The sequence below is a fragment of the Aethalodelphis obliquidens genome, unplaced genomic scaffold (genome assembly GCF_003676395.1).
Source record: "Aethalodelphis obliquidens isolate GAN/ISIS:26980383/991018 unplaced genomic scaffold, ASM367639v1 scaffold26, whole genome shotgun sequence".
In the NCBI taxonomy this organism is placed as follows: domain Eukaryota; kingdom Metazoa; phylum Chordata; class Mammalia; order Artiodactyla; family Delphinidae; genus Aethalodelphis; species Aethalodelphis obliquidens.
Genome location: NW_020837970.1, coordinates 23,284,304 through 23,298,753, shown reverse-complemented (window position 1 = coordinate 23,298,753; position 14,450 = coordinate 23,284,304). Strand labels below are relative to the sequence as shown.

Here is a 14,450-nt window from a genome sequence, read left to right as displayed (position 1 = left end):
TGGGTTTATTTCTGGACTCTATTCTGTTACATTGATCTATGTGTCTGTTTTTGTGCCAGTACCACAGTGTTTTGATTACTGTAGTATAGTTTGAAATCATGGAACATGATACCTCCAGCCTTGTTCTTTTTTCTCAAGGTGGTTTTGGCTATTCCGGGTCCTTTGTGTTTCCATACAAATTTTAGAATTATTTGTTGTAGTTTTATGAAAATGCCTTTTGGTATTTTCATAGGGATTGCATTGAACCTATAGTACGTTGGGGCGTATGGTCATTTTCACAATATTAATTCTTCAGTTGATGACCAGAGCATATCTTTCCATTTGTGTCATCTTCCGTTTCTTTCATCAGTGTCTTACGATTTTCTGAGTACAGGCCTTTTACCTCCTTGGTTATTTTATTCCTAGGGTTTTTTTATTTAAATTATTTTCTTTATTTTTTTGGCTGCATTGGGTCTTAGTTGAGGCACATGGGATCTTCGTTGAGGCATGGAGGATCTTTCATTGTGGCACACGGTCTCTTCATTACAGCGCTTGGGCTTCTCTCTAGTTGTGGTGGGTGGGCTCTGTAGTTTGCGGCATGTGGGCTCACTCGTTGAGGTGTGTGAGTGCAATAGTTGTGGTGTGCGGGCTTAGTTGCCCTGCGGCATGTGGGATCTTAATTCCCCAAACAGGGATCGAACCCACGTTCCCTGTGTTGGAAGGCAGATTCTTTACCACTGGACCACCAGGGAAGTCCCTTTTATTATTTTTTTAATATCTATTATTTAGGCTGCGGCATGTGGGATCTTTGTTGCTGCGTGTGGGATCATTTTAACTGCAGCATGTGGGATCTTTAGTTGCAGCATGCAGGATCTTTAGTTGTAGCATCCTGGCTCTTTTAGTTTGGGCATGCGGGATCTAGTTCCCTGACCAGGGATTGAACCCAGGCCCCCTGCATTGGGAGCATGGAGTCTTAACTGGACCACCAAGGAAGTCCCAGTTCTTTTTGATATAAATGATGTTTTCTTAATTTCTCTTTCTGATAGTTCTTTGTTAGTGTATAGAAACACAACAGATTTCTGTATATTGATTTTGTATCCTGAAACTACTGAATTCAGTTAATAGCTCTAATATGTTTTTGGTAGTTTCTTTAGGGTATTCTATATATAGTATTATGTTATCTGCAAACAGTGAGAGCTTTACTTCTTCCTTTCCAATTTGGATTCCATTTATTTCTTTTTCTTGTCTGATTGCCATGGCTAGAACTTGCAATACTATGTTGAATGAAAGTGGCGAGAGTAGGCATCCTTGTCTTGTTCCTAATCTTAGAGGAAATGTTTTCTTTCAGCTTCTTACTATTTAGTATGGTGTCTATTTAGTATGATGTTAGCTGTGAGTTTGTCATATATGGCCTTTATTATGTAGAGGTATGTTTCCTCTATATCCACTTTTTGGAGTTATTATCATAAATGGATATTGAATTTTGTCAAAAACTTTTTCTGCATTTATTGAGATGATCATATTTTTATTCTTAAGTTTGTTCGTGTGGTGTATTACATGGATTGACTTGCAGATATTGAACCATCCTTGCATCCCTGGGATAAATTCCACTTGATCATGGTGTATAATTCTTTTAATGTATTTGGTGTGCTTATACTTTGTTGAGGAGTTTTGCATCTGTGTTCATCAGGGGTATTGGCTTGTAATTTTCCTTTTTTGTGGTGTCTTTATCTGGTTTTGGTACAGGGTGATGCCTCATAAGAATGAGTTTGGAAGCATTTCTTCCTCTTCTTTTTTTTGGAATAATTTGAGAAGGATAGGTGTTAACTCTAAATGTTCAGTAGAATTCACCCGTGAAGCTCCATGGTCCTGAACTTTTGTTTGGGAGTTTTTAAACTACTGATTCAGTTTCAGTGTTGCTAGTTGGTCTGTTCATATTTTCTGTTTCTTTCTGATTCAGTCTTAGGATATTATATGTTGCTAGAAATTTATCCCTTTCTTCTAGGTTGTCCATTTTATTGGCATGTAATTGTTTTTTTTTTTTTTTTTTTTTTTTTTTTTTTTTGGGGGCTTTTTTTTTTTTTTTTTTCTTCCTTTGCGGAGCACAGGCTCCAGATGCGCAGGCTCAGCGGCCATGGCTCACGGGCCCAGCTGCTCCGCGGCATGTGGGATCTTCCCTGACTGGGGCACGAAACCGTGTCCCCTGCATCGGCAGGCAGACTCTCAACCACTGTGCCACCAGGGAAGCCCATGGCATGTAATTGTTGATAGTAATCTCTTCAGATCTTTTGTATTTTTGTGAGGTCAGTTGTAACATCTCCTTGACCATTTTATTTTACTGATTTCAGCTCTCTTTTTCTTGATGAGTCTGGCTAAAGGTTTATCTAAATTTTGTTTATCTTTTCACAGAACCAGCTCTTAGTTTCTTTGCTCTTTCCTGTTGTTTTACTGTCTCTATTTCATTTATTTCTGCTCTGAGCTTTATGATTTCTTCTAACTGGGTTTGTGTGTTCTTCTTTTTCTAGTTCCTTTAGGTATAAGGTTAGGTTTTGTACTGAGATTTTTCTTGTATTCTGAGGTAGGCTTGCATTGCTATAAACTTACCTCTTAAAACTGCTTTTGCTGCATCCCACAGATTTTGGATCGTGTTTCCATATTCATTTGTCACCAGGTATATTTTTCTTGTCACCAGGTATTTGATTTCTTCAGTTACCCTTTGGTTACTTAGTCACATATTGTTTGGCCCACCAGTGTTTTTTTGCCATTTTTTTTTCTTGTGGTTAATTTCTAGTCTCATAGTGTCGTGGTCAGAAAAGATGCTGGATGTGATTTCAGTCTTCTTAAATTTATCGAGACTTGTTCTGTGGCCTAGAATGTTATCTACCCTAGAGAGTGTTTGATGTGCACTTGAAAATAATGTGTATTCTGCTGCTTTTGGATGGAATGTTCTATATGTTATAGCTATTAAGTCTGTCTATCGTAATGTATTGTTTAAGGCCAGTGTTTCCTTGTTGATCTTCTCTCTGAATGATCTGTCCATTGATGTAAGTGGGGTGTTAAAGTCCCCTACTATTATTTTGTTACTGGGACTTTCTCCCTTTGTTTCTATTTGGTTTATGTATTTAGGTGCTCCCTTTTTGGGTGCATATATATTTACAATTGTTATATCTTGCTGGATCAATCCATTTATCAAAGTAATGCTACCCATCTTGCTTTTCATTTCCATTTCCATGGAATACCTTTTTCCATCCCCTTACTTTCAGTGTGTGTGTCTTTAGATCTGAAGTGAGTTTCTTCTAGGCACTATGTATAAGGGTCTTATTTTTTCACCCATTCAGCCAGTCTGTGTCTTTTGATTGGAGCATTTAGTCTGTTTACATTTAAATTAATAATTGATAAGTATGTACTTATTGCTGTTTTGTTCATTGTTTCCAGGTTGCTTTTGTAGTTCTTTTTTGCTTCTTTTGCTTGCCTCCCTTGTGATTTGATGACTATCCTTAGTGTTAGGTTTGGATTCCTTTATCGTGTGTGTACCTTTTTTTTTTTAAATTTGTTTTATTTTATTTTATTGGCTGCGTTTTGGTCTTCTTTGCTGTGTGCAGGCTTTCTCTAGTTGTGGTGAGTGGGGGCTACTCTTCGTTGAGATGCGTGGGCTTCTCATCATGGTGGCTTCTCTTGTTGCGGAGCACGGGCTCTAGGCGTGAGGGCTTCAGTAGTTGTGGCTCACGGGCTCTAGAGTGCAGGCTCAGTAGTTGTGGCTCGCGGGCTTAGTTGCTCTGCGGCATGTGGGATCTTCCCAGACCAGGGCTTGAACCCATGTCCCCTGCATTGGCAGGCGGATTCTTAATCTCTGCGCCACCAGGGAAGCCCTGTGTGTGTATCTATTATAGATTTTTGGTTTGTAATTACCTTGAGGTTCATATATAACAGCCCATGTATATATTTGTGATTATTTTAAGTTGATGATTCTTAAGTTCAAACACATTCTAACAAACCTGAATCCACCCCCACCTTTTATTGTTTTTTTTACATTATATTTTCCTTTTTTGTTTGTTTGTTTGTGTCCCTTAACTACTTTTTGTGGATATAGATGATTTTATTACTTTTGTCTTTTAACCTTCCTACTAGATTTTTATATTGCCTAGTGTGGTGTTTTTCTTTTCTGTTTAGAGAAGTCCCTTAAACATTTCTTATAAAGGCTGTTTACAGGTGCTGAACTCTTAGGATTTGCTTGTCTGTAAAACTCTATATCGCTCCTTCAAATCTGAATAATAGCCTTGCCAGATAGACTGTTCTTGGTTGTGTATTTTTTCCTTTCATCACATTGAATATATCATGCCGTTCCCTTCTGGCCTGCAAAGTGTCTACTGAAAAATTTGCTGACAGTGTTATTGGAATTCCCTTGTACCTAACTAGTTGCTTTTCCCTTGCTCCTTTTAAGATTCTCTCTTAATCTTTAATTTTTGCCCTTTTAATAACAGTGTGTCTTGGTGTGGACCTCTGAGTTCATCTTGTTTGGGACTGTGCTTCCTGGACCTGGATGTCTGTTTCCTTTCCCAGATTAGGGAAGTTTTTAGCTACTGTTCTTCAAATAAGTTCTCTGCCTCTTTCTCTCTCCTCGACTTCTGGGACCCGTATATTGTAAATGTTAGTACTCTTGATGTTGTCCCAGAGGTTTCTTAAACTGTTGTCATTAAAACAATTTTTTTTTGTTCTGTTCAGCTTAAGTAGTTTGTACTATATGTTTTAGTACACTCATCCATTCCTCTGTATCATCTAAGCTACTGTTGATTCTTTCTAGTGTGTTTTTTACTTCAGCTATTGTGTTTTTCAGATCTGTTTGATTCTTCTTTATCACTTACTGTTAAACTTCTCACTGTGTCCGTTCTTTTCCTGATTTCATTGAGCATCTTTGTAATCGTCATCTTGCACTCTTTATCAGGTAGATTGCTTATCTCTCTTCACTTACTTTTTCCTCTGGGATTTTGTCTTGTTCCTTTGTTTGGGACATATTCCTCTGTCACTTCATTTTGCCTGATTTTTCTGTTTTTATTTCTTTGTATTAGGCAGGTCATTTATGCTTCCTGATCTTGGAGAAGTAGGAGATGTCCTGTGGGGCCCAGGAGCTCTGGTCACCAGAGCTATATCCTCTAGGGATGCCCCTTATGTGGGCTGCAAGGGCCCTTCTGCTGTGGCAGGGCTGATTACTGTGGGTGTGCTGGTAGGCAAGGCTGGCCCCCCAGCCTTATTGGCTGCCAGGTGCTCCTCATGTGGAGGCTGCCAGCTGCTGGTGGGTGGGGCTGGGTCCTGGTGAAGTTGGCTGTGTGGCCTGGAGAAGGGGCTGGAGCTGGTGGGTAGGTAAGCCCTCGGCACTAGTAGACTAGAGGGAGGACTCCAAAATGGTGCTAGCCAGCATCAGTGTTTTCCTGCTAGAACAAGTTCCTGTAAATGGCTGCTGCTAGTGTCTCTGTCCCTAGGGAGAGTCCCAGTTGCCTCCTGCCTCTCCAGGAGGCTCTCCAAGATCAGGAAGTATGTCTGACCCAGGCTTCTTTCAAATTACTGCCTCTTAGCTGGGACTCAGGGCATATGAGATTTTGCATGCACCCTCTATGAATAGAGTCTCTGTTTCCTCCAGCCCTCCGGCTCTTCTGTACACAAGCCCCGCTGGCCTTCATAGCCAGATGTTCTGGGTCCTCATCTTCGTGGTACAGGACCCCTGGGCTGGAGAGTCCAATGTGGGGCTCGGATCCCTCACTCCTTGTGGAGAACCTCTGCAATTGTGATTATCCTCCCATTTGTAGGTCACCTATTCAGGGTGTGGGTCTTGACTATACTGTATCTCCAGTTTCCCCCTTCTGCCCTTCTCATGGTGGTTCCTTCTTTATGTCTTTAGTTGTGGAAAATTTTTTCTGCTAGTCTTGAAGTTGTTCTCATCAATAGTTCCTCTATAAATAGTTGTAATTTTAGAGTGCCTGTGGTAGGATGTGAGTCAAGGTCTTATCACTCTGTTATCTTAGCCACTCCTCCCCAAATTATATTCTTTGAAAATGCCTTGTGGACCAAGGAAACTATATCCATAGGTCTTATCCAGCCCGTAAGCGACCTCAGGGTCATCATTCTATCTCAGTATGTTTTATGAGTTTGTCTATATGGAATCTATTCTGAAACATCTTAACTTTCCGAAATCAACATTTCTTTTTCATTTAGTCAGTGTTGAGGCTTTGCTATATGCTCACTTCTTCATTCCATTTTGATAGTAAAAATCTTTGAAAATAACCAACTTAGGAGGAAAAATATGTTCACCTTTTCATTTAGTTGAGCCACTTTGCCACTTGTCTGTTACGAATTTTGGTAGAAAACAAATAAGCCCAAGTTGTAAGGGCTTACAGCCCTCCCTTGTAAGTGGAGATAAGACACAAACAAGAATGACTGGGATGTCAGGGATGTCGCATGTGAGGTCAGAGGTCCTAAGGAAGTCTAGGAAAAGGTTTTATGGAGGGTCTGGCACTTAACGCTGTTTCTTAAGGGAAACAATCTTAAGTACAAAAGGAAGAGAGCTGCAGAAGAATATATACAGAAGCGGGCTTGTCTGGATAGTAGTGAGCAATAGATTCCTGTAGGAAACTAGTTGGCAAGCTGGAAGTGAAGACCTGGATTATTTAATTCGGTAGGCAATGAAAAGAGGAATCATACGGTCTGTATACCTTCCCTCTGTTGCTGAGATGTTTCTGTTGCTGTGGTACCTGTTCACATAAAGCAAGTGGAATCTTTTGCTGGTACTTAATGTTTTTGTTTAAGAGCTTAAATTATTGTGAAAATGAACTTCTTGAGTCAAGCTGGAATGAGTTTGACTTGAAGAAATAATAGATGCTCAACAAATGAATGAACTGAAAATGAAAGCTCATGAGTGAAAAATGAGTGAGAAATGGATCGACTCAGAATGCCAATACTGACCTGAAGGGAGGGTAGGGCAACAGTAGTTTGGACCAGGGCAGAACTTTAAGGGACCACAAAAGCATTCATAGATTTGTGTGATCAGGTTCTGATTTTTTTTTTTTTTCCTTTGCAGAATGTCCATATCTTACCACAGACAGTTCTTTACATGGCTGATTCAGAAACTTTCATTAGTCTGGAGGAGTGTCGTGGCCATAAGAGAGGTGAATATCAAAGGAAAAAGTTTTGGATTTTTTTTTTTTCGTTCCCTGTGTACATCTTTTTGGAGATAAATACTATTCTCATTCTGAGAGTTACTGACTTTCTGAGGCTATGGGCCTACTCCCTGGAGAATGCATGAATATGCTGTCTTTGAACTTTGAGAAGCCCTTTTGCTTTGAAGATTGATTTCTAAACCTTGTGGTACAATTGAAACAAATTCTTTACTTTAGTAAGGTGTTTTTCTCTTTTTGAAATACTTGAATCCTCCAGGCACTTCTTTTTACTATTAAAACAGGATGTCTTTGGGTATTCAAGCCTTTTATTGTATTGGATGACCATTTACCAAGGTTATCTGTAGATACTGTGCATTCTTGGCTTGCTAAACGAAGAAGCAGACTATATCCCATGTTGGGCACACTGAGGCCCAGAGTTAGACTTGGATAGTGGATTATCATTGTCTGATTTGAATCCAGGTGACAGTGTGGTAGAAAAGTCATTATGCTTTAATATCAGCTGAACAGAAAGGTATAATAGTAAATCTGAAAATCAGCTGCTGCTGCTGCTGTCATTGAGGCAGAAGCAGTATGTGAACAAGTAAAAGAAGGCAAACTGGCAATGTTTAAGGTCAGATTTAGAATTTAACATATAAAACAAGGGCTCAAAACAGAAAAACTTTTTTGTTTTTAATCAAAGTTTTTAGACTTCCTTTTAAAGTATTCTCGTGTAAAATAATTTAATATTTGCTTTTTTTCCCCTTCCTCATCAAATTTGACCTTAAATGGATGACATTGAATAATTTTCCTGTGTTATTACAGCCAGGAAAAGAACTTCTATGGAAGCAGCATTTGCCCTTGAGAAGCTGTTCCCAAAACAATGCCAAGTCCTTGGGATTGTGACCCCAGGGATTGTAGGTGAGAGAATACCAACTTGCTTTCCTTGCTTTGCATTAATGTGGGGTCCTATAGATTGGTGGGTTATTTGTAGCTTAACAGCATGTTTATATTTTTGGCCATCCAAAGTACAATAAAGTTGGTCATATATACCATCGTATTATATTTCACTTATATTAATTTTCCTTAGGTTATTGTGGTTAATATTTCAAATCTCAGGGCTGTCCATGTAAACCAAATCTAATTCATATCTTTCCAGGAGCCATTCATAAGAGGACAGAGATCTCATTCTTCCTTTCTACAAACTGGGAAGTATTAGCAAGCATTCTTTCTTTCGTCAGTTCAGCCAGAACTGTTTCTGGTGGATGGGGTGAGGTAGGGCTGGGATCAGGAACTGCAGTAGGCCTTACTAGGAAACTTCTCTTTCTCTGCTTGGCTGCCACTGTTTGAAGTTTATAGCAGGAACTTTCCAAGTTTGCTACTGGTGAATTTTTGCTGGTTTTAATTATTTTGACTTCTGTATCTAATGGGGGGAGCGGGATCCTGTTAAAGCTGTCATGGTGCAGTGGTTCGCATCCCTAGATTGGGATCCCAGCTGTACCACTTTAGTATCGGTATGACTTTGGGCGAGTTAGCTGACCTCATGGGGCTTCAGTGTCCCCATCTATTACATGGGGGTGATTGACAGTACCTTCTTCAGAGGGTTTGAGGATTAAATGAGTTAGCACATGTACAGCATTTAGAATAAAGATATGCAATAAGCGGTAACTAAGTGTTAGCTATTATTATTTCTTGTTGCACTCCGTAAATGGCATTTTTAATCTTCACTGAGAGACTTCTGATTGGAATTTAGGAGTCTTGTACAATGAACTACAAAGGATTTCAAGTGTTTACAGATGAATAAGGGTAAATGTATGGTTGATGGGGGACTGTTTCATCCCTCCTGCTATCAGCTCCCACCCCTATACTATTATATCAGCCCCATCACCACAAATTTTGTTTCTCATTGGGTTAAAAAAAATGACAGCAGTGACTGATTTTCTTTTAACTTTCAAATTTTCCTTAAATGAGTGATCTAGTTTTTACCATTATTAGTTATTAACAAATGCTTCTATAGAAACATAGCTTTCATTTCTTACATCATTTGGTTAGACCTCCCCACCATACACTCTGTGGCGTCCTCAAAGCATGACTAAGGTTCTCCTCTTTAAAATTTCAGCTGGGGGTTAGGGACAGGAGAGGGCGGGCCAACCTGGGCAACACTCTTGCCTCCATGACCCCATAGTGAGGGGTGGGCAGTCTACCTGAAGCCTTCCTCTCATGTTTGCCATGTTTCAGAGCAGTTGGTCATCTTTCTAAGTTCTCTTAACGATCTTCATGTCGGGAGTGAGTATCATTCCAACTCCCTTTAGTCGGGACCTGTCCTCTTGTGTTTTCTTGGACCTACTCCTTACCCTTCTTATTGATTCTTGTTCCCACAGCTGAGCACTTTCTTTGTTCCACATATGTCACAGAAAAACTTCCACCAAGACAGTTGATTGGATTCCTTTTTCTTAGGCCACAGTTAGTCATTATTTCTAAAATAGCCATTGGCTACTAACCCATCTTCGTTCTTTAGGTTGGAAAAATTTCAAGTTTGAGAATTTGTTCATTTTTATATATACAGAGATCATTTTCTTTCTTAATTGAGGTAAACTTTACTTACAGTGAAATGCACAATCCTGAGTGTACAGTTTAACGAGTTTTTTTTTTGTTTTGCGGTATGCGGGCCTCTCACTGCTGTGGCCTCTCCTGTTGTGGAGCACAGGCTCTGGACGCGCAGGCTCAGCGGCCATGGCTCACGGGCCCAGCCACTCCGCAGCATGTGGGATCTTCCCGGACCGGGGCACGAACCCGCATCCCCTGCGTCGGCAGGCTGACTCTCAACCACTGCGCCACCAGGGAAGCCCCAGTTTAATGAGTTTTGACAAATTCATATCCTGGTGAAACTGACATGCTAGTCAATATTTAGTATGTTTCCATCACCCCAGGAAGTTCCCTCATGCCCTCTTCCTGCCATTCCCTACTTCCGTAGGAAACCCCAGTTCCAGTTTCAGTGACCATAGGTTAGTTTGGCCTGTTGGTGAATGTAATATAAATGGAATTATGTTATATACTCTCTTTATCTTGGCTCTTTCACTCAACATAAATATTTTTAACAACATAATATTTTTGAGACTCATGTTATTTTGCATATGAGTAATTCATTAAAATTCTAGAGTAGTATTCTGTGACTTAACTTGAATTAATTTTTGTGTATGGTATAAGGTAGGTTCAGGGTTAATTTTTTTTCATATGTTTATCTAGGTATTCCAGTGCCATTTGTTGAAGACTTTTCTTCCTCATTAAATTGTCTCAGCACCTTTGTCAAAAATAATTGGCTGTATGTTTGTGGGTCTGTTTCTGGATTTGATTCTGTTCAATTGATTTATTTGTGTATCCTTAAGCCAGAGTCATATTACTGTAGGTCTTGATGTTCTTTTTAAAGATTGATTTCCATAGATCTTGATGTCCTTCTTTTAAAAAATTGCTCTGGCTATCTAGGTCCTTTGCATTTCCACATATATTTTAGAAGCATCCTGTCAATTTCTATAACAAAGCCTATTGGCTTTTAATTCGGATTGTCTTGAGGCCTGCTACGGACAAAAAAAATTGCTTTTATGTTTTGATATTTTTTTGTAGAAGAGGGCCTCATAATAAACTCTGAAATTTTATTTTCATGTTTTTAAATTCAGAATATGTTATGTGGGGTTTGATTAGATTCTGAAATTTTCTCTGAAAATTTTTTTTTCCATTTTGTTCTATCTTTGGTTTCTAAAAGGCTTATTAACACTTTTTTTTAAGAGTTTCCTTTTTATACTAGTAAGAGCCATTTACTGTTTTTAAAAAAAAGTAAAGGAAAATTAGAAAAGCAAAAAAGAAAAAAATTAAGCTACTTTAAGCTTTAAGTAGAGTTAACCACTCTGTTAAGTTTATGATGCATAACCTTCCAGACTTTCGGTATGTAGTACAGAGTATAGATACAGATAGGTATGTAGTATAGATATATGTATATATGTGTGTATATGTATGTGCGTGCATAAAATATGTATTTATATATTTATATAAAATACAGTTTTCAGTGAACTTGTAATCTGCAGTATTTGTATCGATCTGCCAGGGCAGCCATAACAAAATACTATAGACTGGATGGCTTAAACAACAGAAATTTATTTTCTCACATTTCTGGAGTCTGGAAGTCCAAGGTGTTGGCATTTTTCCTTTCTTCTGAGGCTTCATTCTTTGGCTTACATACAGCCACCTGCCTTCTCACTGGGTCCTCACATAGCTTTTTCTCTTTTCTCTGTATGCCTTCATCTCTGATGTTTCTTCCTCTTCTTGAAAGGACACCAATCTTACTGGATTAGGGCCTGACCCTTGTGACCTCATTTAACCTTAATTGCCTCTTTATTTAAAGGCCTTATCTCCAAATACAGTTATATATATGTGTGTGTGTGTATTTCAGTTCTACATACACACAATATATATAGTGTATATAATTGTCAAATATTCTATGATAAATTTTACAAGTAGAATTGCTGTGAAGATGTAGTTACTACCCTCCCCCAACTTTTTATTTAGAAAAGCTTCAAACCTATAGAAAAGGGGAAAGAATAATAGAATAGTACAATAAACACCCATATATCCTTCATCTAGATTCACTGTTGTAAAAAATTTTGCAACATTTGCTTTTTCTGTCTTTGTTTATGAAAACATTTCTTTCTGAACAATTTGAAAGTAAATTTTAGGCATCATGACCTTATACCTCTAAAAATTTCAAAGCTGAGAAACTCTTATTCACATAGTGGCCTGTTACCTTATTGATTATGTTAGTGACCTAAACTGAAGTTACCTAGGTGTGGCTGGGTAATTTACACCAGATGAAACTTCTGTTTTTATTGAATCTGTTCACAAAACTGTTTAACTTTTTTCCTAGTGACGCCAATGGGATCAAGTAGCAATCCACCTCAGGAAATAGAAATTGGAGAATCTGGTTTTGCTCTATTATTTCCTCAAATTGAAGGAATAAAAATAAAACCCTTTCATTTTATTATGGATCCAAAGAAATTAACACTAGAAAGGCATCAACTCACTGAAGTAGGTAAGTTGTTATTATTTACCATTAATTGCCCGTATTGTTGATTGATTTTGTTTGTTACTTTGAGAGAGTCTGAATTAAGTACACGTTACTGCAGATGTGGATAATTCAAATTAGTGATTAACAGAGGCTAGTGCAATATTGTTTTTGGTAGAATGGATTTACATTTTAAATTATTTTACTTACATTAAAGCCTGAGAGAACCAGAGATGAATTTTCTGTATTTAATTCTGAATTTTGAAGGATTTCTTCCTCTTTGAACATTTTCTATTTTTTAAAAAATTATTTGGCCATGTTGGGTCTTTGTTGCTGCGCGTGGGCTTTCTCTAGTTGCGGCGAGCAGGGGCTACACTTCATTGCGCTGCGCAGGCTTCTTATTGCGGTGCGCAGGCTTCTCATTGCGGTGGCCTCTCTCATTGCGGAGCACCGGCTCCAGGTGCGCGGGTTTCAGTAGTTGTGGCTCGCAGACTCCAGAGCGCAGTCTTAGCAGTTGTGGCTCACGGGCCTAGTTGCTCCGCAGCACATGGGATCTTCCCGGACCAGGGCTCAAACCCGTGTCCCCTGAATTGGCAGGCGGATTCCCAACCACCGCACCACCAGGGAAGCCCTTGAACGTTTTCTTATCATTTTGCCCTATTTTGTTTTTTGAAGCTGAAAAGTTTCTATTTTGTTTTTTGAAGCTGAAAAGTTTAAGGTTTTATTTCTCTTTTATGCTAGTAATAAGCATTTGTTTTTTCAAAAATTAAAAGATACAGGTTAGTTCAATATTGACTAATTAGAAAGACGGGAATAAGTGTAACGAACTTGATAAGTTTTAGAAATAGTGTAAGTTAAGGCAGAGTATATCAAACAACGGTTTAGTAGGATATGTCAGGCAGGAAGCTTGGCTGGAGTAGACAGGTCATGCATGAGGTGATTTTTTTTTTTTTTTGCGGTACGCGGGCCTCTCACTGTTGTGGCCTCTCCCGTTGCGGAGCACAGGCTCCGGATACGCAGGCTTAGCAGCCACGGCTCACGGGCCCAGCCGCTCTGCGGCATGTGGGATCTTCCCGGACCAGGGCACGAACCTGTGTCCCCTGCATCAGCAGGCAGACTCTCAACCACTGCGCCACCAGGGAAGCCCCATGAGGTGATTTTGAAGAGGTAAAGGGTTAGCTCAGTTTCTAAGCTCTGATAAGAAAGCTTAATTTAATATAGTAAGCAACAAACTAATTATTCAAGCAAAGCAGTGTTAAGGCCTTGCATCTACCTCTGCAGATGAACTGATTGGGGTTAACTTGTTAGAGAAGCTTGTTTGGCCTTTGACTCAGTGCTTTTGCTGAAGGTCATATTGCCAAGCCTCCTCTGTACTGTCTTTTTGAGTCCAGAAGTAAGTGTGGTGCCTCCTGGGCATGCTCCCCTCTGCCCTATAGCAACCTGGGGATCCATGATTGAGGTCCTCATGGTATGCTTGAAGCTAGAAGCCTAGTTTTGTCCATTTACAAGAAAGACCCAAAATCTTGAGTGGAAGGAACCATCTATTTTATGATAAAATAGTTATTAGATTTGTTTTAGACCTTGTTTGCATTATAGTGCTAAATAAGTATGGGAATCAGAAAACTGAAATGAAAAAGAGCCCTACGTTTTTCTGCTGTGTGAAGCGTTTTTATTGGTGTCCTTTCCCTAAGCTGTTTGCTGTCAACAAGTTTGGCTTATTCCAAGGCATCATTTTCATCCTGTTCGTGGCCTTCTGGAAATTGAGGCTTTGCCTAGATTGAGATGATAATCTCTATTCTTTCCCATACTATTTTCTTCACTTCTAAAATTGGACCATTGTCTTTTATGTGGACGAGAAGATGGAGGCCTCTGAGGTGGGCAAGGAGTGAGTGGTTGGAGCCTGTGGGACGTGCCTTCTCCAGAGTCCCAGCCTGCACTCCTGAACCAGACACCCGGAGCAACTCTTATCTATGTTCCATGACAGTGGAAGGCACCCCGTTCCTGGTAGTGTCCCTCAGGCTCGGCACACTTTCTCTGTAAAGGCCAGATAGTGAATATTACAGGTTTTGCCAGTGATACAGCCTCAGTTGCATCTATTCAACTCTGCCGTTGGGAGTGCAGAAGCAGCTATAGACAGTACATAAAAAATCAGCTTTGTTCCAATAAAACTTTATACAAAAGCAGGGGTGCCGGATTTGGCCCCTGGGCTGTGGTCTGTCTTCCCCTGCGTTGTAGACTTGGCCACTCTGACTAGAAGGTGGTGTGTGAGCAAA

The 14,450-nt window shown here is 39.5% G+C and overlaps 1 protein-coding gene across 1 annotated transcript in view; it reads left to right on the top strand.

Annotated features, from left to right (window-relative positions):
- The window catches only part of FBXO22 (F-box protein 22), a 30,281-nt gene that overhangs the window by 3,861 nt on the left and 11,970 nt on the right, over positions 1–14,450 (top strand). Inside the window, exons 3-5 of the mRNA XM_027123717.1 lie at positions 7,049–7,136; positions 7,950–8,045; positions 12,040–12,204. Coding sequence (XP_026979518.1) covers positions 7,049–7,136; positions 7,950–8,045; positions 12,040–12,204 — 349 coding nt within the window. The remainder of the gene's footprint in view (positions 1–7,048; positions 7,137–7,949; positions 8,046–12,039; positions 12,205–14,450) is intronic.